The sequence below is a fragment of the Choloepus didactylus genome, chromosome 7, assembly GCF_015220235.1.
Source record: "Choloepus didactylus isolate mChoDid1 chromosome 7, mChoDid1.pri, whole genome shotgun sequence".
NCBI classification, from domain to species: domain Eukaryota; kingdom Metazoa; phylum Chordata; class Mammalia; order Pilosa; family Megalonychidae; genus Choloepus; species Choloepus didactylus.
The window spans coordinates 10,546,827-10,573,937 of NC_051313.1; the positions used below are offsets into that span (position 1 = coordinate 10,546,827).

The 27,111-nt window shown below is 40.0% G+C and overlaps 1 protein-coding gene across 2 annotated transcripts in view; it reads right to left on the reverse strand.

Moving 5' to 3' along the window:
* PEX7 (peroxisomal biogenesis factor 7) overlaps positions 1-27,111 on the reverse strand; it is a 103,013-nt gene that overhangs the window by 24,667 nt on the left and 51,235 nt on the right. For both annotated transcript variants that reach the window (XR_005217921.1, XM_037843421.1), the window contains exon 9: positions 15,545-15,644. Coding sequence is in view for 1 of the 2 variants with exons in the window: in XM_037843421.1 (XP_037699349.1) it covers positions 15,545-15,644 (100 nt within the window). In the remaining variant the exon portion in view is untranslated. The remainder of the gene's footprint in view (positions 1-15,544; positions 15,645-27,111) is intronic.

Below are 27,111 nucleotides of genomic sequence, written 5' to 3' on the forward strand. Positions count from 1 at the left end.
GGAGACCCATTTTGGAGTGGCAGGACCATGGATAATCTTTTTCTTTTCTTCTACTTAAATGTAATTTCTCCAAATCTTCATCATGGGAAAAAGTTAAATAAACTGTATTAAACATAAAGAGGAGATATGTGGAATGAACTGATAATATCTATTTTAAAAGAGACTAAAAAGAGAAATAACTATCACCCAAAAGGAAAGGGCAAAGATACAGAAACCTGTACCCAGCTTTACAGATAGTAAACATCCATGAACATTCAAAACAGAATAACTGATATTGCGGAGCACAAGGTCAGGGGTTCTAAGGATATGGTAACACAAAATATCCCAAGTATACAAGTGGATGTATTACAGGGCCAGAGAAACTCACAAACCTAAAAACAGAAAAAAGGGCATCCAATTTAGAAATAATAAGGATAAATGAGAAAAGACAGGATGCTAGCACTGTACAAATCATGATCAGAGAAAAAAAATCAAAGAAAAAATTTCTGAAGTGAAAGCTAACTTCAGCCTGGTTAACAAGCGAGGGACGGTAGTATTTCTCAGCAATTATCCTTAGAGAATGACCCGGGACACTTATTTGTCAGGGTTTAAACCTTTAAAGATATCGTGTCTTCAAATTCTGTCAAGAAGAAAGGAGGAATAATACAAAAATGTCTTTGGACCTCATTTTTTAGATCTCTAAGAAGGGAGAAACTAGAAAGGACAAGAATTATAAATACAAGAAGAGGACACTCAGATACTCTTTAAAGTCAGAGAGTATTTTAAGACACAGAAGCCCTAAATTGAGGTCGGCAAAGCCCTACAGCTGCTAAGATCACTACCAGAGACAACAGGTTTTTGAAGGCAGATGGAAAGAAATTCTCTGTGAGATGAGTAGAAGATGATATGAACAAAGGGTGAAATTAAATCGACATACAATCACCAAACTTGACTACCTACTGTGAAAATAAAGGGTAAATACAGCACATCAAACAACTTAAACTACCAGCTATAACAACAAAAGGTTACGAATTCTTTACGGCTTCTCCTCTCGAGAGGTGGAGTGTTTCCCACTCTGAATCTGGGCTGCCTGGGTCACTTGCACCACAGCAGAAGGGACACACACTGTGACTTCCAAGCCTAGTCCTCAAGGAGCCTTGGAGCTTCTGCTCTTGTGCTCTGGGAAGGCTATGAGTGCTCAGTGTAGCAGCCGGCGCTCACCTGGAGACACCTGGCTCAGAAGACAGACGTGAGTCAGGCCACCTGAGACCACCCACCCTAAAGCCACCAGGTGACTGGAGTAGCACCAGCGACATCAGGAGAAACAACCAGAAGTTCTGCTCTGCTGAGCCCAGCCCCAACTACTGGCTCCCGGGGCTGTGAGCCATTACGACAGCTGGTGTTTTAAGCCACTAACAGTTGTGGGGTAGTTTGTTATGGAGCACTAGATACCTGATAAAAGGGAGAGAAAAATAGGGAGGTATACCATGATCTTGAATCTTATCTCCCTTAGAAAGAAGTTCAATTGTTACTTAGTAAACACATAACAATAATAGAAACAATACAAACGTTTGTGTTAAAATAATGTGATGTTAGGTAAAAAAATATATGAAGTATTGGTTAAGATCATCAATTTAGTTTGAAACAAAAGAAAGTTTAAAGTCTAAACCACAATATAAATAAAATTGAGGGAAAAGGAGAAACTTTATAAGTTTACAGGGAGAATAGGGCAAATGCATCTCTGAAAATATTATACCAAGAGTAACTGGGACTTGGGGTTAGACAACCCCTTCTTCAAATCCAAAGTCCCATGGGTCACCATGTCATGATGACTCTACCCTCTTAAGTCTCTCCTCTATTTATCACGTCTTCTCATCGAGTCCTTTCCAAATGCCCTATTTTAGGGGCACAGCTTTCAAAGGACCTTACACCTCCAGTCTTGAATGCAGTCTGGCCTCCAGGGCCACCAACTGAACTGTCCAAAATGGCCTCTGAAAAGGACACCAGCCATTGGATTTGGGCCACCCAAGCCCAGGGTGACCAGATCTCAATTAAGTGCCTCTGCAAAGACCCCACTGCCAAATAAGGTCATATTCTGAGGTTCCAGGTGAACAAGAATTTTGAGGGAGAATTATTGAACCCAGTACATTAATTATGTTTCTTTTAAAAAAAAAGTTTTAATGGTTGTCCTAGGGATTCCAACAGACATCTCTAATGTAGCACAATCCATCTTTATATAATATTACACCACTTCACATATGGTATAAGAACTTTGCAACGGTATACTTCCAGTCCTTCCCTTTCTCTTTTGTGCTATTGTTGTCAGATAACTTGACTTTTACATGTTATAAACCCTATACATTGTTACTATTTTTGCTTTAGGCAGTCTAAAGAAAACTATCTTTTATGTATACTTCATTTTTTTTTTACCATTCCCAGAGCTCATTTCTTTTTGCAGTTTTACATTTTGGTATGGGTATCACAGTCCAGCCAGAAGCATTTTTTTTTGTTAAACATTTCTTGTAAAAAAAAAAAAAAACACAAAAAAACCTCCCCAAAAAGCCAATCTGCTGGCAGTGAATCCTTTCAGATGTTATTTGTCAGAAAAAATATTTCCTCTTTATTTTCAAAAGATATTTTCAATGGGTATAAAATTCTAGGTTCACAATTTTTTTTCTTTCAGTACTTTAAAGAATATATGCTACTGTGTTCTGGCCTGCATAGCTTCTGAAAAGAGGTCTGCTGTAATTCTTATCTTTTAGCTCTAGATATGATGTGTCCTTTTTCCTCTGCCTTCAAGATTTTCTCTTTATCTTTGGCATTTAGCAATTTGAATATAATGTGCCTCAATGTTTTGTTTTATTTGCTTTTTAAAATTCCTGCTTGGAGTTCTCTGAGCTTCCTGGATCTATGGTTAGACAGCTGTCATTATTTGTGGAAAACTCTCTTCATGTATTTCTCTCTCCGCTTCTCTCTCTTCTCCTTCCAGGATTACACATACACATACTCAAGAGCATTTTATATCATCCCACAGTTTCCCAGAGGTTCTGTTCTGTCCTCTCTCCTTCCCAACTCTCTTTTCTCCTTGTGGTTAGCTTGGGCAACTTCTACTGACGTGTTTCTAAGTTCACTTGTTGGTCTACTGATGAGTGTATTGAAGGAATTCTTCATTTTTGATCTTGTATTTTATTTCTACGGTTTCTATTTGATTATTTCTGATATCTTCATCTCTGCTGAAATTCCTCATGTGTTCTTGCATGCTGCCCAGCTTTTCTACCAGATCTCTCCCGTGCAGCGGCTGCAGCCTCCTCTTGTGCTCTGCCAGAGGTGAAACGGCTCCAGCATCCCTTCTCTCCTTGGAGGGAGGGGCCTGTCCCTCTGGAATTCAGGCTATTTGCTTGCTCTGCAATCTTAGCTCTCTAATGGGTTCAAGAACATTTGTGATTTTGTAGTTCATTTGGTTTTTACTTATTTTTAGAGCCAGAATAATGATCTTTCCAGCTTTCTACATCTAAGGAAAAAGCAGAGCTCCTATTCATTCCCACGTTACTTTTTAAGCAGCTTTTCTGAAGTATAATTTAAACACCATAAAAATTCACCCATTTTGCATGTTCAGTTAAATGATTTTTAGTAAAACTCACAGAGTTGTGCAACAATCACCACCATCCAGTTTTAGAATATTTCCATCACCCCCAAAAGATCCTCTGTGCCCATTTGCTGTCAACCCCCATGCCCACTTCCAGCCTTAGGCAACCACTAAGATGCTTCCTATATCTATAGATCTGCCTTCCTGGACATTTTATACAAATGGAACCATATACTGTATGGTCTTTGGCATCTAGTTTCAGTCACTTAGCATTATGTTTTTGAGGTTCACCCACACTGTAGCATGTATCAGAGGTTTGCTCCATTTTATTGCTGAATAGTATTCCATTGCAGGAATATACCATTTTGTTTATTCATTCACCAGCTGAAGGACACTTGGATTATTTCCACTTTCTGGTGATGAACATTCATGTACAAGTCTTTGGACCCATGATTTCATTTCTTTTGGATAGATAAACTTAAGGGTGTAAATGCTGGGACATATAGTTGTTAGGTCTGGGTCCTGGGCCCTTCCCCGCTTTCCCTCTTTTATAAAGTCAGGCTGTGTTGCTGCCCCCTCCCTCTCCCACTTTGTGCCATTTTTCCTGTTCACGCCTCACCGCTGCTCTCCCCCTTCCCCACCTCTTCTGCTTGAATCTACAAACCAGGCATTGCTGAGCTACAAGATAAACTATGTATAATCCCCTATTGGCCAAAGCTCACATACTTTACATTTCCAAGTCCCCTGATTGGCAGAAAGCCCTATAAAGGAAATCCCACCACCCGACTGCATGGTTTTCCCTCCAAGCAGGCCCTTTCTGCTGGTTGGGGCTGCCCTGAAGGCTTCTCTTATCAAACTTCATTGTTGCCTGCCATTGGCTTTGTTGCCAGTCTTTCGAACCAAACTACCTTACAATAGAAAATTTATATTTCACTTTTAAAGAAACTGTCAAATTGTTTTCCAAAGTGGCTGTAACATTTTACAGTCTCTTCAGCTATATGTCAGTGTGTCCTTCTTGTTTAACCACTTATTCCTTTGGACTTCCAATACACTATCATTTCCTAGATTGCTTTCTAACTCTAACTCACTGGCCATTCCTTCTCAATGCCTTGGCTGGAATTCCCTTTTCAGACCTTCAGATATTAAGAGCAATCGAGGCTCAATACCACAACACTCTTCTTCATCACCGTACTCTCTCTAGATGATTCCACCCTTCCCCCAAACCTTTCAAATCATTTATATGCTGAAAACCCCCAAATGTGCATCACCCTTGAACTCTCCCCTGTGGTGGCAAAGCCTGTTCCTAACTGCCCACCACACATCTCCATGTGAGTGCCGAACAGGAGGCACTGCAAACACACTCGTGACTATCCCTCTCCCAACCCTCCTCTTCCTCCATCTCAGCAAACTGAACCACTATCCACCTAGGTGCCTAGGCCCAAATCCTAGGGGTATGCATTGATTCTTCTGCTTCCTTCATAGCCCATTTCCAATCCATCACAAATCCTGCTGCCATTATCTCCAAAATACCAGCTGGAACCAGAAGAAATGTCCAGCAGTTTTGTATGGTCCAGTCTAACCCACCCTGCTTCTTCCCGCCTCTCCAACTGGAACACGCACTTTAAGTTGCCCTCATCCCTCGCCTGGATTATCACCTCAGGAGATGTCGGGCTGGCCCCAGCTTGGGCCCCCTCACTACGGTCCGTTCTCCACAGCAGTCAGAATGATCTTAAAGACACAGGTCGGGTTGTAGTGTTCTTCTGCTGTTGGACCTCCAATGGCTTTACATTGCAAATTCAATGAAAAACAAACACAGGTCCTACACCATTTGGCCCCTCCCTGGTTCCTCATTCACCGGGTCCAGCCACACTTGCCTTCTTTCTGTCTCTTACACCAAACTCACATTCTTGCCATCTCAGCTTGTGCTGTTTCCTCTGAAAAAATTCTTGCCTTAAATTCTGGGCTGGGTGGCTCCATCTCATTATTCAATTGTCAGCTTAAATTTCTTTCTCAGAGAGGCTTTGCCCTCCAAACAAAAAATCCCTCCCCCTCTGTTCTCTGTATCAAATCACCCCAATTCTGAATAGCACTTACTATAACATAAATTTATATATGTTTGTTTATTTTTTACTTCTCCTACAGTATGTAGCCCCAACCTGGTTTGCTTTTTCCCTAGCGCTTAAACAGTGCCCAGCACTTAATACCTATTTATTAAATACATGACTGAATATTTTCCCAAAGCATCCTCTGCTTCCTTTTATTCTAGCATTTATCACACTACACTGTGATTACCATCCCATCCTGCTCTTATAGAGACTCAATTAATATTTACAGAATGAAAGAGTGAACCGATGAATGCCAAAAGAGCATTAAGGGAAAAGGAGAAACAGTCACTCTGTAACGATACTTTCAAAAGATTAAAAATGCATTAAGTAATCAAGGATGCATTAAAAAATAAAAACTCTTCAATATTTCATTTATATGACCTACAAGGCACAGCAAAAATTATATAAAGAAAAACTAATAGTGAAGAACAGGGAGAAACATAAAAATTTAGTTAGTAATCTCAACACTCAAGTTTTTAAAATATTACAAGTAAACAAGTATACGCTTTTAATTCTAATGTTGAATACCAAACCCTAAATAAGAAATAACCTCTTCCAGTCTCAAGTACTAGCCATGCTCCCTCCTGTGACAAGGTCTGTGACATACCGTTATCTTTGCCTATTTATGATCTTTCTTTTGCTTCTTCATAAAATTTATTCCTCCTCCTTCATCGGATCTCAGTTGAGCCTCATTTCCTCTCAAAAGCATTTACTCATCTCTTAAAGCCGTCAAACACCCACCCTGATTATGAGCTCTGAAGGCACACTATACTCCTTTACAGAACTTCTTGCAGCTCTCCCTTTACATTTGTGAGATTATTTGATGTAGCACTGGAATAAATGCTCTCTGAAGGCTTGTTTATTTCTGCTCCCCACCGAGCTCCCAAAATCTAGCACATTTGGCATATAAAAATATTTTGTGGAAAGAATAAATGAGAGGGAGAGAGGAACAGTGTTCTTATTTCAAAGTTGCCTACCAACCCCAAGACTCTGCCCCACTTCTGCATTAGTTCAGCAGAAGTTTCAAGCACCATCTACTGTGCATTATGTTGTTGGACCTGCTGCTTAATTAAAGCCCAAAGCCCTCTGCTGCTTCACTCCTATTTGTTCTCAATAGGAACTAATTCCTTACCAAAAATGGAATTCTGGTTATTCAGCTGACAGATAAATAGAAGAGATAGGTGGCAGTCACCAGGTCACAAACAGAATATATGGCCTCGTGTAAAATCTCTTACTAGCTCCTTTTAATAAGTTCTTTGCAAGGAGGTGGGCCTCTGCGTGGGGGATTTATGACAGCTCTGGAATTCCTCGGACATGGAGGAGGAACCACTGGGGCAGAGGAAGTGGGGGAGATAGGGACCAGGCCCGGGCTGGGACTCACAGAGTATGGGTGACAGGGAGGCAGAAGGGGGAAAATACTCATTTAGGTTCCCCTTCTTGGCACTGCCACACTTCAACAGGTACTTGGCAACTTTTCTTTTAAGTGGGACAGAAAACAGGTAAGATTATTATTATTAAAAATCACCTATAGACAGTCATCCCTCAACAAAGGACCTGGGGGTGCACGGCCTGGAAGAGGGACCCACTCACAAGTCTCAGGGGCCATATGCCAATGCCAAGGACTTGTGGGTCAGTGGCAGAGATAAACTGTGGCAGGACTGAACTGAAGAATTAGACTACTGCAGCAGCTTTAAATCTCCAGGAACACCAGGGAGATTTGATTGTTAGAGCCGCCCCCCACTCCCTGACCGCCCAGACACACGCCCGATATACAGGGCGGGCAATACTAACTACACACGCAAGCTTGGTACATCAATTGGACCCTACAAGTCTCACACCCCCACTCACCACAAAGACAAAGTAGGGGAGAACTGGCTTGAGAGGAATAGGAGGCTTGCCGACACCACCTGCTGGTTAGTTAGAAAAAGTGTACTCCACAAAGCTGCAGATCTGACAAATTAGAGATAAGGGTTTTAATCGGTCTACAAATCCTAAAAGAACCCTATCGAGTTAAGCAAATGCCAAGAGGCCAAAAATGACAGAAAATTTTAAAGCATATTATAAAACCAGATGATACTGATAACCCAAAGCCCAAGCACCCAAATCAAAAGATCAGAGGAGACACAGTACTTGGAGCAATTAACCAAAGAACTAAAGATGAACAATGAAGCCATGGCACAGGATATAAAGGACATGAAGAAGACGCTAGAAGAGCATAAAGAAGAAACTGTAAGAGTAAATAAAAAAACAGACGATCTTACGGAAATTAAAGAAACTGTTGACCAAATTTAAAAAGATTCTGGATACTCACAGTACAAGACTAGAGGAAGTTGAACAACGAATCAGTGACTTGGAAGATGACAGAATGGAAAATGAAAGAACAAAAGAAAGAATGGGGAAAAAATAGAAATGAACCTCAGGGATATGATAGATAATATAAAATGTCCAAATATAAGACTCATTGGTGTTCCAGAAGGGGAAGAGAAGGGTAAAGGTCCAGGAGGAGTATTCAAAGAAATTGTTGGGGAAAACTTCCCAAACCTTCCACGCAATATAAATCACAAAGCATAAATGCCCAGCGAACTCCAAATAGAATAAATCCAAATAAACATACTCCGAGACGTATTCTGACCACACTGAAATATGGAAGAAAAGGAGCAAGTTCTGAAAGCAGCAAGAGAAAAGCAATTCACCACATACAAAGGAAACAGCATAAGATTAAGTAGTGACTACTCAGCAGCCACCATGGAGGTGAGAAGGCAGTGGCATGACATATTTAAAATTCTGAGAGAGAAAAATTGCCAACCAAGAATCCTTTATCCAGCAAAGCTCTCCTTCAAATTTGAGGGAGAGCTTAAATTTTTCAGAGACAAACAAATGCTGAGAGAATTTGCTAACAAGAGACCTGCCCTACTTGAGATACTAAAGGGAGCCCTACTGACAGAGAAACAAAGAAAGGAGAGTGAGATATGGAGAAAGGTTCAGTACTAAAGAGATTCAGTATGGGTATGTTAAAAGACATTAATCGAGAGAGAGAAAAAATATATATGACAAACATAAACCAAAGGATAAGATGACTGATTCAAGAAATGCCTTCACAGTAATAACGTTGAATGTAAATGGATTAAACTCCCCAATTAAAAGATACAGATTCATAGAATGGATCAAAAAAAATGAACCATCAATATGTTGCACACAAGAGACTCATCTTAGACACAGGGACACAAAGAAATTGAAAGTGAAAGGATGGAAAAAAATATTTCATGCAAGCTACAGCCAAAAGAAAGCAGGAATAGCAATATTAATCTCAGATAAAATAGACTTTAAATGAAAGGATGTTATGAGAGACAAAGAAGGCCACTATATACTAATAAAAGGGGCAATTCAACAAGAAAAAATAACAATCATAAATATTTATGCACCCAATCAAGGTGCCCACAAAATACATGAGAGAAACACTGGCAAAACTAAAGGAAGCAACTGATGTTTCCAAAAAAATTGTGGGAGACTTCAACACATCACTCTCCCCTATAGATAGATCAACCAGACAGAAGACCAATAAAGAAACTGAAAACCTAAACAATCTGATAAATGAATTGGATTTAACAGATATATATAGAACATTACATCCCAAATCACCAGGATACACATTCTTCTCTAGTGCTCATGGAACTTTCTCCATAATAGATCATATGCTGGGACATAAAACAAGCCTCAATAAATTTAAAGAAAATTATTCAAAGCACATTCTCTGACCACAACGGAATACAATTAGAAGTCTATAACCATCAGAGACAGAAAATTCACAAATACCTGGAGGTTAAATAACATGCTCCTAAACAATCAGTGGGTTAAAGAAGAAATAGCAAGAGAAATTGCTAAATATATAGAGACGAATCAAAATGAGAACACAACATACCAAAACCTATGGGATGCAGCAAAAGCGGTACTAAGGGGGAAATTTATAGCACTAAAGGCACATATTAAAAAGGAAGAAAGAGCCAAAATCAAAGAACTACTGGATTAACTGAACAAGCTAGAAAATGAACAGCAAACCAATCCTAAACCAAGTACAAGAAAAGAAATAACAAGGATTAAAGCAGAAATAATGACATAGAGAACAAAAAAAAATAGAGGATAAAAAACACCAAAAGTTGGTTCTTTGAGAAGATCAACAAGATTGACAAGCTCCTACCTAGACTGACAAAATCAAAAAGAGAGAAGACCCATATAAACAAAATAATGAATGAGAAAGATGACAAATTACTGCAGATCCCAAAGAAATTTAAAAAATTATAAGAGGATACTATGAACAACTGTATGGCAACAAACTGGATAATGTAGAGGAAATGGACAATTCCCTGGAAACATATGAACAACCTAGACTGACGAGAGAAGAAACAGAAGACCTCAATCAACCAATCACAAGCAAAGGGATCCAATCAGTCATCAAAAATCTTCCCACAAATAAATGCCCAGGGCCAGATGGCTTCACAGGGGAAATCTATCAAACTTTCCAAAAAGAACTGACACCAATCTTACTTAAATTCTTTCAAAACATCGAAGAAAATGGAACACTACCTAACTCATTTTATGAAGCTAACATCAATCTAATACCAAAACCAGGCAAAGATGCTACAAAAAAGGAAAACTACAGGCCTATCTCCCTAATGAATATAGATGCAAAAATTCTCTAACAAAATACTTGCAAACTGAATCCAAAGACACATTAAAAAATCATCACCATTACCAAGTGGAGTTCATTCCAGGCATACAAGGATGGTTCAACATAAGAAAATCAATCAATGTATGACAAGACATTAACAAATCAAAAGAGAAAAATCAAATGATCATCTCAATAGATGCTGAAAAAGCATTCGACAAAATCCAACATCCCGTTTTGATAAAAACACTTCAAAAGGTAGGAATTGAAGGAAACTTCCTCAACATGATAAAGAGCATATATGAAAAACCCACAGTCAGCACAGTACTCAATGGTGAGAGACTGAAAGCCTTCCCTCTAAGATCAGGAACAAGACAAGGATGCCCGCTGTCACCACTGTTATTCAACATTGTTCTAGAAGTGCTAGCCAGGGCAATCCAGCAAGACAAGGAAATAAAAGGCATCCAAATTGGAAAAGAAGAAGTAAAACTGTCATTGTTTGCAGATGATATGATCTTTTATCTGGAAAACCCTGAGAAATCGATGATACAGCTACTAGAGCTAATAAATAAATTTAGCAAAGTAGCGGGATACAAGATTAATGCACATAAGTCAGTAATGTTTCTATATGCTAGAAATGAACAAACTGAAGAGACACTCAAGAAAAAGATAACATTTTCAATAGCAACTAAAAAAATCAATTACCTAGGAATAAACTTAACCAAAGATATAAAAGACCTATACAAAGAAAGCTACATAACTTTACTAAAAGAAATAGAAGGGGACCTTAAAAGATGGAAAAGTATTCCGTTTTCATGGATAGGAAGGCTAAATGTCATTAAGATGTCAATTCTACCCAAACTCATCTACAGATTCAATGCAATCCCAATCAAAATTTCAACAACCTACTTTGCAGACTTGGAAAAGCTAGTAATCAAATTTATTTGGAAAGGGAAGATGCCTTGAATTGCTAAAGACACTCTACAAAAGAAAAACGAAGTGGGAGGACTTACACTCCCTGACTTTGAAGCTTATTATAAAGCCACAGTTGTCAAAACAGCATGGTACTGGCACAAAGATAGACATATTGATCACTGGAATCGAATTGAGAATTCAGAGATAGACCCTCAGATCTATGGCCGACTGATCTTTGATAAGGCCCCCAAAGCCAATGAACTTGGACATAACAGTCTCTTCAACAAATGGGGCTGGAAGAGTTGGATATCCATATCCAAAAGAATGAAAGAGGGCCCCTACCTCACACCCTACACAAAAATTAACTCAAAATGGATCAAAGATCTCAATATAAAAGACAGTACCATAAAACTCCTAGAAGATAATGTAGGGAAACATCTTCAAGACCTTGTATTAGGCAGCCACTTCCTAGACTTTACACCCAAAGCACAAGCAACAAAAGAAAAAATAGATAAATGGGAACTCCTCAAGCTTAGAAGTTTCGGTACCTCAAAGGAACTTGTCAAAAAGGTAAAGAGGCAGCCAACTCAATGAGAAAAAATTTTTGGAAACCACGTATCTGACAAAAGACTGACATCTTGCATATATGAAGAGATCCTACAACTCAACGAGAAGAGTACAGACAGCCCAATTATAAAATGGGCAAAAGATATGAAAAGACAGTTCTCTGAAGAGGAAATACAAATGGCCCAGAAACACATGAAAAAATGTTCAGCTTCACTAGCTATTAGAGAGATGCAAATTAAGACCACAATGAAATACCATCTCACACCAATTATAATGGCTGCCATTAAACAAACAGGAAACTACAAATGCTGGAGGGGATGTGGAGAAATTGGAACTCTTATTCATTGTTGGTGGGACTGTATAATGGTTCAGCCACCCTGGAAGTCAGGCTGGCACTTCCTTAGAAAACTAGATATAGAGTTACCCTTTGATCCAGTGATTGTACTTCTCGGTATATACCTAGAAGATCGGAGAACAGTGACACGAACAGATATCTGCACACCAATGTTCATAGCAGCATTATTCACAATTGCCAAGAGATGGAAACAACCCAAATATCCTTCAACAGATGAATGGATAAATAAAATGTGGTATATACACATGATGGAATACTATGCGGCAGTAAGAAGGAACGATGTCATGAAACGTGACAACATGGACGAACTTTGAAGATATAATGCTGAGCGAAATAAGCCAGGCACAAAAAGAGAAATATTATATGCTACCACTAATGTGAAGATTGAAAAATGTAAAACAATGGTTTATGATGTAGAATGTAGGGGAACTAGTGATAGAGAGCAATTAAGGAAGGGGGAATGATAACCCAGTAAGAACAGATAAGCTATTGTGGGTAAATTTAACATTCTGGAAATGCCCAGGAAAGACTATGGTCTGTTAATTTCTGATGGGTATAGTAGGAACAAGTTCACAGAAATGTTGCTATATTAGGTTACTTTCTTGGGGTAGAGTAGGAACACGTTGGAAGTAAAGTAGTTATCTTAGGTTAGTTGTCTTTTTCTTACTCCCTTGTTATGGTTTGTTTGAAATGTTTTTTTATTGTATGTTTTTAAAAAAATTTTTTTTATATATGGTTGATGTAAAAAAAAAAAATTAAAAAAAAATACAATGAAAAAAATATGCAGAGCCCCCTTGAGGAGCTGGTGGAGAATGCAGGGGTATTGGGCTTCCCCACCTCGATGGTTGCTGATGTGCTCATAGACACAGGGGACTGGTGGTTTGACAGGTAGAACTCTCTACCACAGGATTTGCCCTTGGGAAAACTGTTGTTGCAAAGGAGAGGCTAGGCCTCCCTAAAATTGCGCCTAAGAGCCTTCTCCCAAATACCTCTTTGTTGCTCAGATGTGGCCCTCTCTCTCTAGCTAAGCCAACTTGGCAGGTGAAATCACTGCCCTCCCCTCTAAGTGGGATCAGACACCCAGGGGAGTGAATCTCCCTGGCAAAGTGGACTATGACTCCCAGGGAGGAATGTAAACCTGGCATCGTGAGATGGAGAACATCTTCTTGACCAAAAGGGGGATGTGAAAGGAAATGAAATAAGCTTCAGTGGCAGAGAGATTCCAAAACGAGCCGAGAGATCACTCTGGTGGGCACTCTTACGCACACTTTAGACAACCTTTTTTAGGTTCTAAAGAATTGGGGTAGCTGGTGGTGGATACCTGAAACTATTACACTACAACCCAGAACCCATGAATCTCGAAGACAGTTGTATAAAAATGTAGCTTATGAGGGGTGACAGTGGGATTGGGAATGCCATAAGGACCAAACTCCACTTTGTCTAGTTTATGGATCGATGTGTAGAAAAGTAGGGGAAGCAAACAAACAGACAAAGGTACCTAGTGTTCTTTTTTACTTCAATTGCTCTTTTTCACTCTAATTATTATTCTTGTTATTTTTGTGTGTGTGCTAATGAAGGTGTCAGGGATTGATTTAGGTGATGAATGTACAACTATGTAATGGTACTGTAAACAATCGAAAGTACAATTTGTTTTGTATGACTGCGTGGTATGTGAATATATCTCAATAAAATGATGATCAAAAAAAAAAAAAAATACAATGAAAAAAATATGCAGAGCCCCCTTGAGGAGCTGGTGGAGAATGCAGGGGTATTGGGCTTCCCCACCTCGATGGTTGCTGATGTGCTCATAGACACAGGGGACTGGTGGTTTGACAGGTAGAACTCTCTACCACAGGATTTGCCCTTGGGAAAACTGTTGTTGCAAAGGAGAGGCTAGGCCTCCCTAAAATTGCGCCTAAGAGCCTTCTCCCAAATACCTCTTTGTTGCTCAGATGTGGCCCTCTCTCTCTAGCTAAGCCAACTTGGCAGGTGAAATCACTGCCCTCCCCTCTAAGTGGGATCAGACACCCAGGGGAGTGAATCTCCCTGGCAAAGTGGACTATGACTCCCAGGGAGGAATGTAAACCTGGCATCGTGAGATGGAGAACATCTTCTTGACCAAAAGGGGGATGTGAAAGGAAATGAAATAAGCTACAGTTGGCAGAGAGATTCCAAAAGGAGCTGAGAGGTCACTCTGGTGGGTACTCTTACACACAATATAGATAACCCTTTTTAGGTTCTAGTGAATTGGAGTAGCTAGCAGTAAATACCTGAAACTATCAAACGTCAACCCAGAACCCATGAATCTTGAAGATGATTGTATAATAATGTAGCTTATGAGGGGTGACAATGTGATTGGGAAAGCCATACTGACCACACTCCCCTTTGTCTAGTTTATGGAAGGATGAGTAGAAAAATGAGGGAAGGAAACAAACAAACAAACAAAGGCACCCAGTGTTCTTTTTTACTTTAATTGTTCTTTTTCTCCTTAATTATTATACTTGTTATTTTTGTGTGTGTGGTAATGAAGGTGTCAGGGATTGATTTTGGTGATGAATGCACAACTATGTAATGGTACTGTGAACAATCGAATGTATGCTTTGTTTTGTATGACTACATGGTATGTGAATATATCTCAATAAAATGAATTTAAAAAAATATTATTAAACAAAGAAAAAAAATTGTGGGTCATTTCCTTATTTGGCCTCAAAAAAAAATCACCTATAATAAATGTACTTCTTAGAAAAGGAACTTGTTCATTTGAAGCACATTATATATATTACACTGAAGATGATGCCATTTCACTCATCACTGTTTCAGGGGCTTTTCCTACATGACACGTAGCCACTTGTCAACAATTACTCTAATGCTAATGAGACCATTCTAATATCTAATGAGAATATTTTAAACTCAGAATTATGTCTTAAGTTCCTCAAATGAAAAGAAATCTTAATTAAGACAGTAGGCACGCTCCTCTACCCTGCTCCTCACTGACGTCGCCCATTAAGCATGGCAGCCGTGGTCCTGGGAGGGGGAAGTTGGGCCCAGGCCCCGCGGCCTCGAGGCTGAGCCCATCTAGGCCACAGCCCCCTGGCTCCTGCTGCCACCTTTCTGCTGTCACCCTTTCCATCGAGAGAGGCTTACTCAACCCCCAACACGTTAGGCACAGGCCTTGGGGAAGTTCCTTTTCCTCCCAGAAGAGCAGAGAGCTTTGCCATGCTCTACATACCTCTTCTTCCCCGGCCTTCCAAATGCTCACACGTTCAAGTTCATAGCAAAGGACATCAAGTCCAACCTTTCTGTTCGAAAGAGCAGCACACAGCACCGCGTAGGGCTGTCTGTGAAGTGCACGGGTAGGAGGGCACGTCCATTACCTGAGTGGGGCTGTGGAGACTTAAGTCTAAGCCACAAGTAAATTCGGTATGGTGCTCCACTGTCTCAAGAAGGGGAGCAGGCTTGGAAAAGTCCCAGAATCTGTGAACAGAAACAAAAACAAGTAACTTAACTGCTAAAACTACCAAAAAACTTATAATAAGAAAAAAAGGTATTTGATTTAAGAAAGATTTTATCAAAACAGGCTCAACCAATTCATAAAGGCATAGCCCTAATACAGATCTACATAAAACATCTCAAAAAAGAAAAAAGAAAAAAAATGTATTACATCTTAAGTTAAAAAAAATACAAAATTATTAATCAAGCTGTCCTTATAAAAGTTGATTGTATTCCCATTAGTATAACTTATGAGTTTGAACCTTAACAAGTTTTAGGTATTTTTTTTTATATTACACTAAGACATTTAAGATGAGAGTCACTTTAGCTTTTGTAGCAATTTTCAAAAGCATTCATGGCTATAAAATAAAGATACTGGATTAGATGTACTCTAACATTTTGTGATTTTAAATACTACTTCATTTCTCAATGACTGGCATGAAAAGATCTTAGGTTTAATTTACATATCAACAGCATTCAAATTCTTTGAAAAGAATCTGTTCTGTGATAAAAATCTCTGTAATTCTACAACTATCTTTTTTCGAGGCCCAGCCTTTCTTATGGATTCCATGTCAATGTAATTTCTAAGAGGCAAGAAAAAAAGAAATATGTTTTCCCGGGCCAATATTAAGTATTCTATTTACCCTCTAAAGACTGGGAGTGATAACATTTACTCATAATATATCTCTGATTTTCTATGTATAGAGAAGAATTTGGTCCTATTTTCAATACACAAAATAGTACTTTATTTCTAAAGCTTTATTTGCTCATCATCTTTTTTATCTGACTCCAAACACCCCATAAAAATGACACATTCGGAACCATACAGTCATACGCTAATTCAGCCTAATGATCTACAACAAGGAACACTGAAGGGTGAGCAGATCCCTTTGAAAGAGAGTAAACAAGCAGAACCAACAGTCCCCGTTTGTTTAATTTAACCTGCTGGTATTATTTCCCTAATAAATACAGTGTTGGCCCTGTTAAGTTCTGAAAAGGACTGTTGCTATGGTTAAGCAGCAGTGTGGGTACAAGAGGACAGTGAATAAATGGCTCTTTCCTTAGATTACTGACATCTGTAGAATATTTAGGGAAAGTGGTTTTACTTCTGAAAATCTGTCTATTCAAAAAAAGAAGGAACAGGCAGTGGTCCTGCTCAGCTATCACAGCGCTCTCCACTACCTGCGTATTTGTCCCTTCGGGTCTAGAGACAGTGAATCGTACCAAAATTTAATATTCTGATCTTGACAATGTTTGTTTAAGCAAAAGTAAATACAGAATTGTGGGATTTAGTTTCCACAACATTGTTATTTACTGATTTGCATTATTTGAAACAACAATCAAATGATTTTGTAGATATCCACTGTGTTCCAAAGAATACTCAAAATGGTTTTAAAAATATGCATTTAATATGGCAAAAAAATAAATAGGGAAAATAAAGGTAGGAAAGGAAGTTGGAACCTGCAGTGGGGGTTGAAAACAAAAACGCATCACATTTAGCTGTATGTGCCTGAGGGGAGGGCCACAGATGCTAAGTTTCCAGTGGCCAAAGGAAAGGGGGAGGCAAGGTCAGGCCCCGAGCTCAACATCCAGAACCAAACTGCTCGTGGACAGCTCATGGCATCGAGCAGCAGCCCCAGCTTGGGTCAGCACAGTGTCCTCCAGCCATCTAGGTCAAGCGGGGACGCTGCCCCCCTGGCTGCTGCTTACCAGTCGATGGCACCACCCATTCTACCGGAAGGTCACTGTGATGTCACCAGGCGCCCAGCTCTCTGACCACTGGCTGTTTATATTCTATTTCAATAGAATAGAGGGGTCAAACACTCGGCTTCTTTTGCTAAAACTTTTCAAAGGTAATGAAGGTTATGCCTTCTGGACAAGTTCCTGGAACACAGGTTTTGTTGTACTGGTTACTGTTTGGGGCCAGTTAGGGGCCATGCTGCAGCGTGGACAGGCCCGTACGCCCCTACAAAAATGAAGACGCTTGACAAAGACCAGGGGCAGACCCTCCGCCGCAGCCTGGTGGTGGAGGAGGACATCACACACACAGGCGGACTGAGACTACTCAGAAAGGAAACCCCGATCTGCTCTGACACACTGTTAGAAGGGCCATCAGGGCCCCACGCTGCTCTACACCACAGAATGACAGCCACGGTAAATTTAACCTGGGAAAACTGTCAAGTATTGATCTGCTTTCTGCAAAACGTTCATCAAATTAAACTGCACGCTAAGGACACCATTTGGTGGGGGGAGAGTTAGTCTCGCGAATGGCATAAAAGCCCCCTGGCAATTATACCATTCCAGAGCGCTGATGGAAATTATGCAATATGCAGCGTGAACAATATTAGGGTGCCAAAATCATAAAGGTCCCTTCCCAACAGGATGGCCGCCTATGTAACTAGATGTACGTAAAACACAAAAACAATCAATCAAGCACAACAACATCGTTAAAGTGTCAGTGAGCTGATGAGACAGAGAGGAAGACTCAGGTGAGAACTAAGTGAAGGCTGGAGCCCTGAGCAGGGAGTGGACAGGGAAGCCAGCTCTCCTTGAAAGGAGGTGCTAAACAGGCAGAACCAAAGCTTTGATTTGCTTAACCTCAAGGGAATCAGGGGCCAGGAAAATCAGGAAAATGGATATTAATAGTTAGAATTAAAAAAGGAATTTTCGGTAAACTAAAAAATATCAAGTTAAATACAAGCTAAGTAAATTGAGAGAACCAAAAGTTCAGCAATAGTTCCATCTGCCATCATTTATTTTTAAGTCACTAATTGTTTTTTAATTAAAAAGAAACATATGCATTTCTTTCCTTGTCCCCACTCTCCAGTGGCAGTCACACTGCTGCCTGATGCATGTTCGTCCAGGATTTTCTATACATTTCCGCTGAGCCCCACCAGGAAGGGTGAGCTTCGGGAGGAAGGCAGGACTTCTCCCGGCTTTCCCACGTTTGCAGTTCAGGCAGCAGGTGAGGCCCCCCGCAGCCTCCCAGGTCTAGGGGTTCCAAGCACCAATCACGAGTAAATCGGGCGGCTACCCCCAGGAGAAGCACGTCATTAAGTGGTCGAATGGGGTGCGCGGTTTCTCAGTGAAACGGCTGCTTGTTGTGGTCTAGCATACATACTCCTTGGTGACTTTCTGTCTCTTTGCTGATGAAATCACTGACTATTAAACTCTGTCATGGGAAGTAAATACATTGGGCAGGCCTCCAGTGATTAAAAACATTACAGAATGGTAGGAACATTTTTCATTTAAATTGGAGATGGAGAGAGAAAAAAGTGATTATTATGCAATGTCTTGGATAAGCAGCTTTTTGCTTTCTGACTCCATGATTCTTTAACAAAGCAAGTACGTAGCACTGTATTCAATAAATCAAACATTTCAAAAATTAAGCAGAAATTACTTTTTCCTTTAATAAAATGTAATTTGAAACCTATATATGAATATTTTTGAATTTCAGCCAACAGATGAATTCAGTAGAAGGTTTAAAATATTTTTAGAAGTTCTTCCTTTTCCTTTCCTGTGCTAGACTTATGAGTTACTTAATTCTTTGTGGGTCTTTCCTAAACACAAGAAAAAGATTGGAAAACATTTGACCATTTTTCATTGCCTTAATATATACACAAATTTGAGTTGTGTTTTATAATTTTAAGCAATTGCACCATTACAATCCCCTCTGTTTGCACTGCTTGGGTCTAGCAGTCTTGAAAGCCATGTACAAAAAATTTCACAAGAGCTTCTTTTCTCTTCATTTAATACTCATTCATTCAGTCCCTCGTGAGCCTATGGGCCAGGCACTGGGCTGAGCACTGTGAAGGAGAGAGAGATGTGGCTCTGCTCTCCTGTAGCTCAGAGTTTGGAGGAATAGACTGACAAAAAAAAAAAAAAAAAAAATTAAAATTAAAAAAAAAAAAATCACAAAACACTAGTGTGATTACAACTGACAAGTAGCCTCAGAAGATGCTGCAGGATGGAGTGAGCAGGGCTTCCCGAGGACCAGGCAGCCACAGAACCCTGCAGGGCGTGAAGAGGCAGGTGGAAAGCAGAGAGCTGGCTCCTGTTCCAGGAACTGGCATTGAGAGGAGGGCTGAGCGCTCCGGGTCTAGAGGCCACGGGAGAACTGGGAGTGGGGAGTGGGCAAGAGAAGTCACCAAGGATTTTAAGTGATTTAGATGGCAAGCCTTGCCTTCTTCTAAAAAAATTTACCAATAAACATTTTTTTCTGATAAACTTTTAGAATAGTTTTAAATTTAAAGAATATCTGTGAGGAGAGATGCAGGGTTCCCGTGTGGCTGGCCCTGTTACGAATGTCTTACTCGGCTATTTGACAATGGGCTTGGGGGCTCCGCGGCAGTGTGGGGACACCAGCCATGCAAACAGGGATGGCAGCGGTGTGGAGCTGGCATGACGGAGGTGGTGGTGAACACGGCCGATGGCTCAGAGTGCGTTCAGGCATAAAAATTAATGGGGCCTGGCGATTACTGAATCAGAAGAAACCAAGACTTCCATGATAGTACTTTTAATAGTTCCATGGACTTCTTCCCCTAAAAGACACTAATAAGCTCCTTGAATTCTGGGATAGTATCCTATTCTTCTCTGTATATCTTCCATGTATAACGGTTTCTGGCACACAGGCATCCAAAGAATGTTCCATAAATGAACAGATGAACAAAATAGATGAATGAACTGTCAATATATATTAAGGACAAGACAAAAAAACAACAGAGGAACAAAGGCCAACATTACAAATGAAGTTACCTTTTCATCACCTATAGACATGGTTCCCAAATGATGACCCAGAAAACACAATCATTAACCTTGCACCTAAAAATTCCGATTGAGTAGCTCTGTATGGGATCAGAAATCTCTCCCCAGCTAGGTTTGGGACCCACCATCTAAAGCAGTGCTTCTCAACCTTATCCTGACAGATACAGATTTGATAAATCCCCATTCAAAACAACAGCAATTTCAGGAAGAAGGAGAAGAGAAGGAGAGGGAAAAAGCCAATAGGGTAGTCTTAACCCTGACCTGGAATCTCAACTCCAAAACCTGAAAAGATACTAATGTGTAAGTCCCAACCTTGGAGATTGTGCTTTAATAGGCCTGGGGTACAGCGTAGGCACCAGGAGGTTCAAAAGTTCCCCAGGGGGGTTGAGAAACTCTGCCCAGGGTGGGGGTAGGGATCTTAATTAGGAATATTAATTGAGAATCACAGATCTAGACCAATGGTTCTCAAACACACGTTTCATCTGAATCACCTGGAGGGCTTGCTAAACAGCTACAGAAGGTCTGAGTGGGCCTCAAGATTTTGCAAGAAAAACGAGACCCCTGGAAGCTGATGCTCCTGCTCAGGGGCCACACTTGGAGAACCACTGCTCCAGACAGTCGTTTGGGGTTGGAACTTAACACACAGGTAGCGCTAACTACCACTGGAGGCAAAACTCTGGGGAGGGACAAATATATGAGAAAAAAGGGTAGGTAGATTTTCACAGAAACAGTAACACCATTATTTTATATAATTTGATTAACTTAGCCAACGAGGTGGTCAGCTATCGCCTACACTATTGCTAAAAAAGACAGAACGGTATCAGTGTTAGCTCCACTGTCCCAGCAATAAAGAATAAAGATCTGATCCAAAACTGAGTTCTCCATTTTACCTAATCCATTCTCAACAAGAACTTCCACCTATAGTTCATCAGTTCTTTGTAGTTTGTACAGGGCTTTCACACAACCCTGTACTGTTTCTGATCGTCACAAAGACTCTCCATGATAGATACAATGACTATAACCATTCTCATTTCAGAGATGAGGAAAACATGCCCAAAGAAATTAGGCAATCCAAGGAGATATGACCAATAAATAGCAGTCCCAAAGCACAGCCTCTGCTGATATCACACCCTGTACTTCCTCTCCTGAAAGATGCTGCCCTTCACTTGTCCTCTAGGCCTGGGCCACACTGAGGATCTGGAAGATGGAGGCACAGGATCTGGGATTCTTCAAGTAGCTTCAGTTAACACCCTGAAAGTTCAAATGGGACCAGACCAAGTCAGGCTTCCCCACAAATCCTCAAACTACAAGAAAACTCTCTAAGCCAAAGCCAATGCCAAGAGTTCATTGATCTGCCAACGTCCATTCAAAACCAATACCCTAAGGAAGTTATGAGCCAGAATAAATCTGAACTCCATGGCCAGGAATTTAGGAATTTTTCCTTTCTCTCTTCTCTTATTTTTATAGGCACTTGCTGCATCCTATCTTCCACTTGCTTTCTTTTCCTAATGTATATATCATTCAGAGGATCAGCTCTTTTTGTAACTCTACCGGTTCCCATCTTTTTGAAGTCAACCTCCCCTGAGTAGAAAATTGGAATCATGGGCCTATTATTTTATTGTCTGTATCCCTTTTGGAAGGGAGTAAAAAAACAGAAATTATAGGCTGGCAAAACTACTTTGGAAACAGCTAAACTTTCATTCATTTAGTCAAAAATGTCTGAGTGCCAACTCTCATTCATTCACATGGTTGGACTGGAGTATTATTATTATTTTTGAGGGGAAGTGATATTAACAAAAATAAAGCTTAAAACAGAAAAACATAGCTGCCTGCTAAAAGAAGAATATATGATTAATTGTGAAGAACTACTGAAGAATTTCCAAAAGTGACTTTTAGAACAATTGATCACGAATAGCCAGAAACCACACCAATGTTTGTAAATATAAACAGTCAAGGTTAAATACTGATAAAATTCTAGATCTAAGCTTCTCTATCAAAATGCATTAATTTACAACATTTCAATTAAAACTTTCATCAGATGAGTATCTCAGAGGGGCCGGCTCGACGTCAACACGGTGACCTTAAGCCCCACGTCCCACACCACTGAGCCTAGAGAACCAAGCAGATGAAAGGCCCCACGAGGCTGGGGGAGGCCTGCTCGGTCGTCACTTACGGCTCGATCCCCAAGGATGCAGGGTGACTTTCTGGAGACTGCCACATCTGAGCAAGTGGTGGGAAAGGCAGTAAGTTTACTGCTTACTGGCACAAAAGTTAGAACCATGAAATAATTTTGCAAAAAAGTTTCAAACAAATACCTGACTAAAAAAACAAAACAAAATGGGGAGAATTCTATCTACGAATGAAAGCATATCAATATCTCAGGGTTAAGAATAGTCTCTGTACATGTGAGCTGCGACTGGCTCTTTACCTAGAGAAAAAGAGTGTGTCACAGGAGCCCAGATGGATGACGGGATCAGACGAGGCTGCATCCGAACTTCACTCCACACCTAAATGCAGGACGTATTTAACTTCTGGCAGCCGTCTGCCTGGACTTCAGGCATTCTTTGGATGTCCTCAGCTAAGGGCACAGGGGTGAGGACTCGCGGTCAGGCTGTGGCTGTCTGAGCGGCTCACCAGGGTCTCCTCTGGTACCAGCTGCTCAGAAGAAGGCGGCAGTGATGGGGACGGGGGTGGGGTGGGGGGAGGAAACCCCAGGTAAAGATGGGGGCAGGGAAACAGAGGCAGCATGCTGACTGGTGACTGGACATGGAATAAAAGGAGTGGGGAAAGGAAGGACTACCCAGTGCACACAGAGAGGAGGGATGACGGAACAGGTACTCCGAGCAGAGCAGCCTCAGTACCCGCCTAATACCCTGCTGCATTCCTGCCCCGCGCTCTGCGGGACCCGGAATCCTGAGAGACACTGTCCCTATTCTATTTTAGATAGCTCAGGAAGCTCTGTAACACACACACACACACACACACACACACACTTGTAGAGAAAGTCAAGGAACTCTGCTGATCTCTGTTTACAAATTAATATTATTTTGGACTTTTATTCTCTGTATGGGATTTCAGGCAGACCTCAGGGTGAATTCCTTATCCCTGGGGAGTTGGGGGACAGATCAAACTCCCACCAGCTGACCAGCAGTCCCCAGTTGATTCGCTTACTATGTGTGCAAATAACCAAGAGTGGGGAAGACTGAGAGGTGGGCTAGGCATCCTGCTCCATTTCCCTTTTCTTAAAAATGAGTGCACAGATGAGTCAAGTAATTCTAAATGCAGCTTCCTGCCCCCTCGACTCCAGGGCAATCACTTTAAATTCTCCTAGTTTCTTCTGATAGTTCATTCTGCGTTTCTAAATAATAGGCTCACAGACTTCCTTCATCTTTTTTCATTTCAGATATTGCCTTTTGATTTCCCACTATGGAAGATGAGGCAAAGCAAATTCTACATTAGAAAATACAAATGTCTACAATAAAATTCACCCGGCTGCCTGACTAAAACCAGTTTTAAAAAATTATAATGCAAATTAACCGACAACATTCAAAAATGTTCTGCTGGAAGTAATCAGTACAATTCAAAGTTCAAAGCAGTGACTTCTGCATTAAGCCAAGGCTTGAAGTTCCCCCTTCCTTTCACATCTACCTAATTCTTCATGTGCTTGCATTAGGTTATGAATTAGACACAGATTTGGGTCTGATTCTTAAAGAAAAATGTTGGTAATAAATCATTCTGAGAATGTTCTGCAGTTTTAAATTAAGGCATTTAAATAAAAACTCTTACAAGTTTCTTTCTAATTAATGTATGTTGTTTCACTTTATAGGAAATTATTTTCATTTTTCTGCTAGCATTTAACTTACAAAATTAAGCTCTACTCCATGAAAAGATCTTTCCAGTATAACAATAATTAACATAAGAATTTTCCAATTTCAACAAGTCAAATGGAAAAACTCTTTGGGAGCATACAAAAAAAAACGAACACATCAACAAATTTGGGAGTTATTGCTTTACACATACAAATATCTTCACCAGTAGGTGAGAAAACCAAAATGATATATGAAGTGCAATTAAAATCATTGGTAAATCACAATTAAATTTGATTGAAGAGAAAAACATCCATCTGTAACTCTAATCAGGACAACAATACAATGGCTCCAAAATCTTTAAATAATTAAATTCTGCAATCTAGTCACTACTGATTTAAACACAATTGGAACAGCAGTTTTCTCCTTGGAAAATATCATTTTTTTAAATCCCAACAGGACTTTCCACCTGTTGAGATGCCACATTGAATTCAGTTTTATTAGTGGCTACTTCAAGAACAATTAAAGGGAAAAACCATATTTAAATACAATTGTTTGCAGGCTTTTACAATCAGAGTGATGCAAGAAGTATCACAATTTTTCAGGTAATGTATATTCACTTGTATTTACAAATATTTATTCAGTAAATCTAAGTCTCAAGGGTTAGGAACAATAACAACAACAACAACAAAAATGAAATAGACAAGTCTTACCCTGTCATCAGGCTCTGTGGCTTACTGACATGAAATATAGGCAATACTAAAATATCCTTACAAGAGTTAAACAAATAAATGACTGCAAATATTTCCAAAGACGTCTGTATTAAGCTGCTTTCCTAATGTGAGTGGCGAAGGCTGGGGAACCTTTACCACAGAGAAAAATGTCACAGGGTCACAACATTTATATCTTAGACGTGAAAGGCACAGAACACTAAGCCACTCTTTGATTGCTGTAAGAATTCAGTTGTAATTCCTGCAAATGTTAACTATTAGTACCATAGGATAAGCCACATAGTTTCTTAGGGTTTGATAAACAAATGTAGAGGAATTAAAAAAAAATAAAAACTATCTTAAAAGGTGAGATGAGGTGAGATGATCATTTGAGGCTGCACAGGAGCTCCCTATATACCCACGTGTCTTAGCTATTTACTTTGGCTGACCTTTTTTTTTTTGAGGGGAAAAGGGACTAGGTAAAGTTGAAATGGAAGGCCTGGGAGACAGAGCACATAGCCAGCTATACGATCTGTTTACTCTGACTGACCTTTTTAAACAGGGAAGGGGAAAAAAGAGAAGCACCTGCCTGGGGAAATCTTTCTGCTAATAAACATAAGGATCAAAAAAAGCCCATCAGCCACGCCAAAGTTAAGGCACTTACCATATAAACGTGAATCTCACGAGAGTAAATGTGACAAAGATACAAGGTCTACCTGCTGCTTTGTTGAGAGTCTAAGTTTACTTCAATCCAATTAAAGATCATTTTCCCACTTAATCAATACAAATAAAGCTATTTATCTTACTTTACAATTAAACTAATACCATTAAATACCTCCTTTATTAGAAAGAATTAGTAAGAAATATTTTCAGTGTCTTATTTTTCACATTAACATATTTTACTTTTTTCTCAAGCTTTATTTTGAAAATTTCCATCCCACAGAAAAATCCAAAGAATAAATATAATGACTCACCAATTGTTCAAATTTTGCCACCTTTGCCTTATCTCTCTCTATGAAAACATATAAAATAATATTTTCCTGAGTCATTTAAAATTAAATTGCAGACATCGTGACTTGAGAGTCTTTTTGGGATTTGGGCTTGTTTGATCAGAAATATAAGGGCTTATAAATGTAGAGTGATACAGTACTAAATGCAAAGTTTGAAGAATCTATAAGGTAATGAAAAAGGGAAGGACATGAAAAATTGTTGAGTGCGTAATAGGAGTCAGGACTATGCAAAGTCTTGCATATATTGGTATTTAAATCTTATAACAATGCATTACATGATTGAGGAAGCAAAGACTCAGGGGGATTAAATGGCTTTATGAGATTAAATACAACAATAACTAGCATTATGGCAAATCCAGGATTGTGACAACTCTCTATTGCATCATGCTAAGAAGTAATTTTTTAAAGAAATGCACAGATAATATATAATCATTTGGGGGAAAATATTAAAATTGGCTGGACTGAAGTGGAATGGGCACGCAGGCGTGGATTCACACATCAGGAACCTGTGGTCTCCCTGCGACATTCTCAGGGGGGCAGGGGGCGGGGGCTTCGTCCCTTGGTGGAGTTAAGCAATCCAAGTATCTCATGAAAGAACTGGCAGACATGGCCTCTCCACTCTCCTTAAGAAACTTAGATTTTAAAATAGGAAACTTACTACCACTATTACTATTTTCTGAGTACTCTTTATGTCCCCTGGACATCCCTGCACGCAAGTCTCGTTTCCCCCTCCCACGGCTGGTGAGCGTGCGGAGCAGCCAGCCTCTCGCCTCCAGTCTGGCCGCCTCAAAGGTTCATGAGCTCAATCACCCAACGGGGTTCTAGCCCATGGAAGCTTCCTTTGCATCTCCAGAGAGCAAGGGAGGTGAGGGATAACCTCCCACCCCCACTCTGTACTTCTCTCCTACCTCCTTATTAATTTGGGATTTTATCAAATCGTGATTTATGGGTAGAGACTTAGAAAAAGTTAGCAATTCTGTTATAACTTTTGCTTAACTAGTCTTTCCCGATGAAATAGTTACCGAATCTTGGGAGTTTGTTTACTTCATTCTTCCCCAATAAAACCTTAAATTAAGTAATTTTAAGTTAACCTACACTGCTTTTTCAGGAATGTATATCATGGTAACTTGGGGCTCAAAATGTGTTAGTAGCATGGGGATAT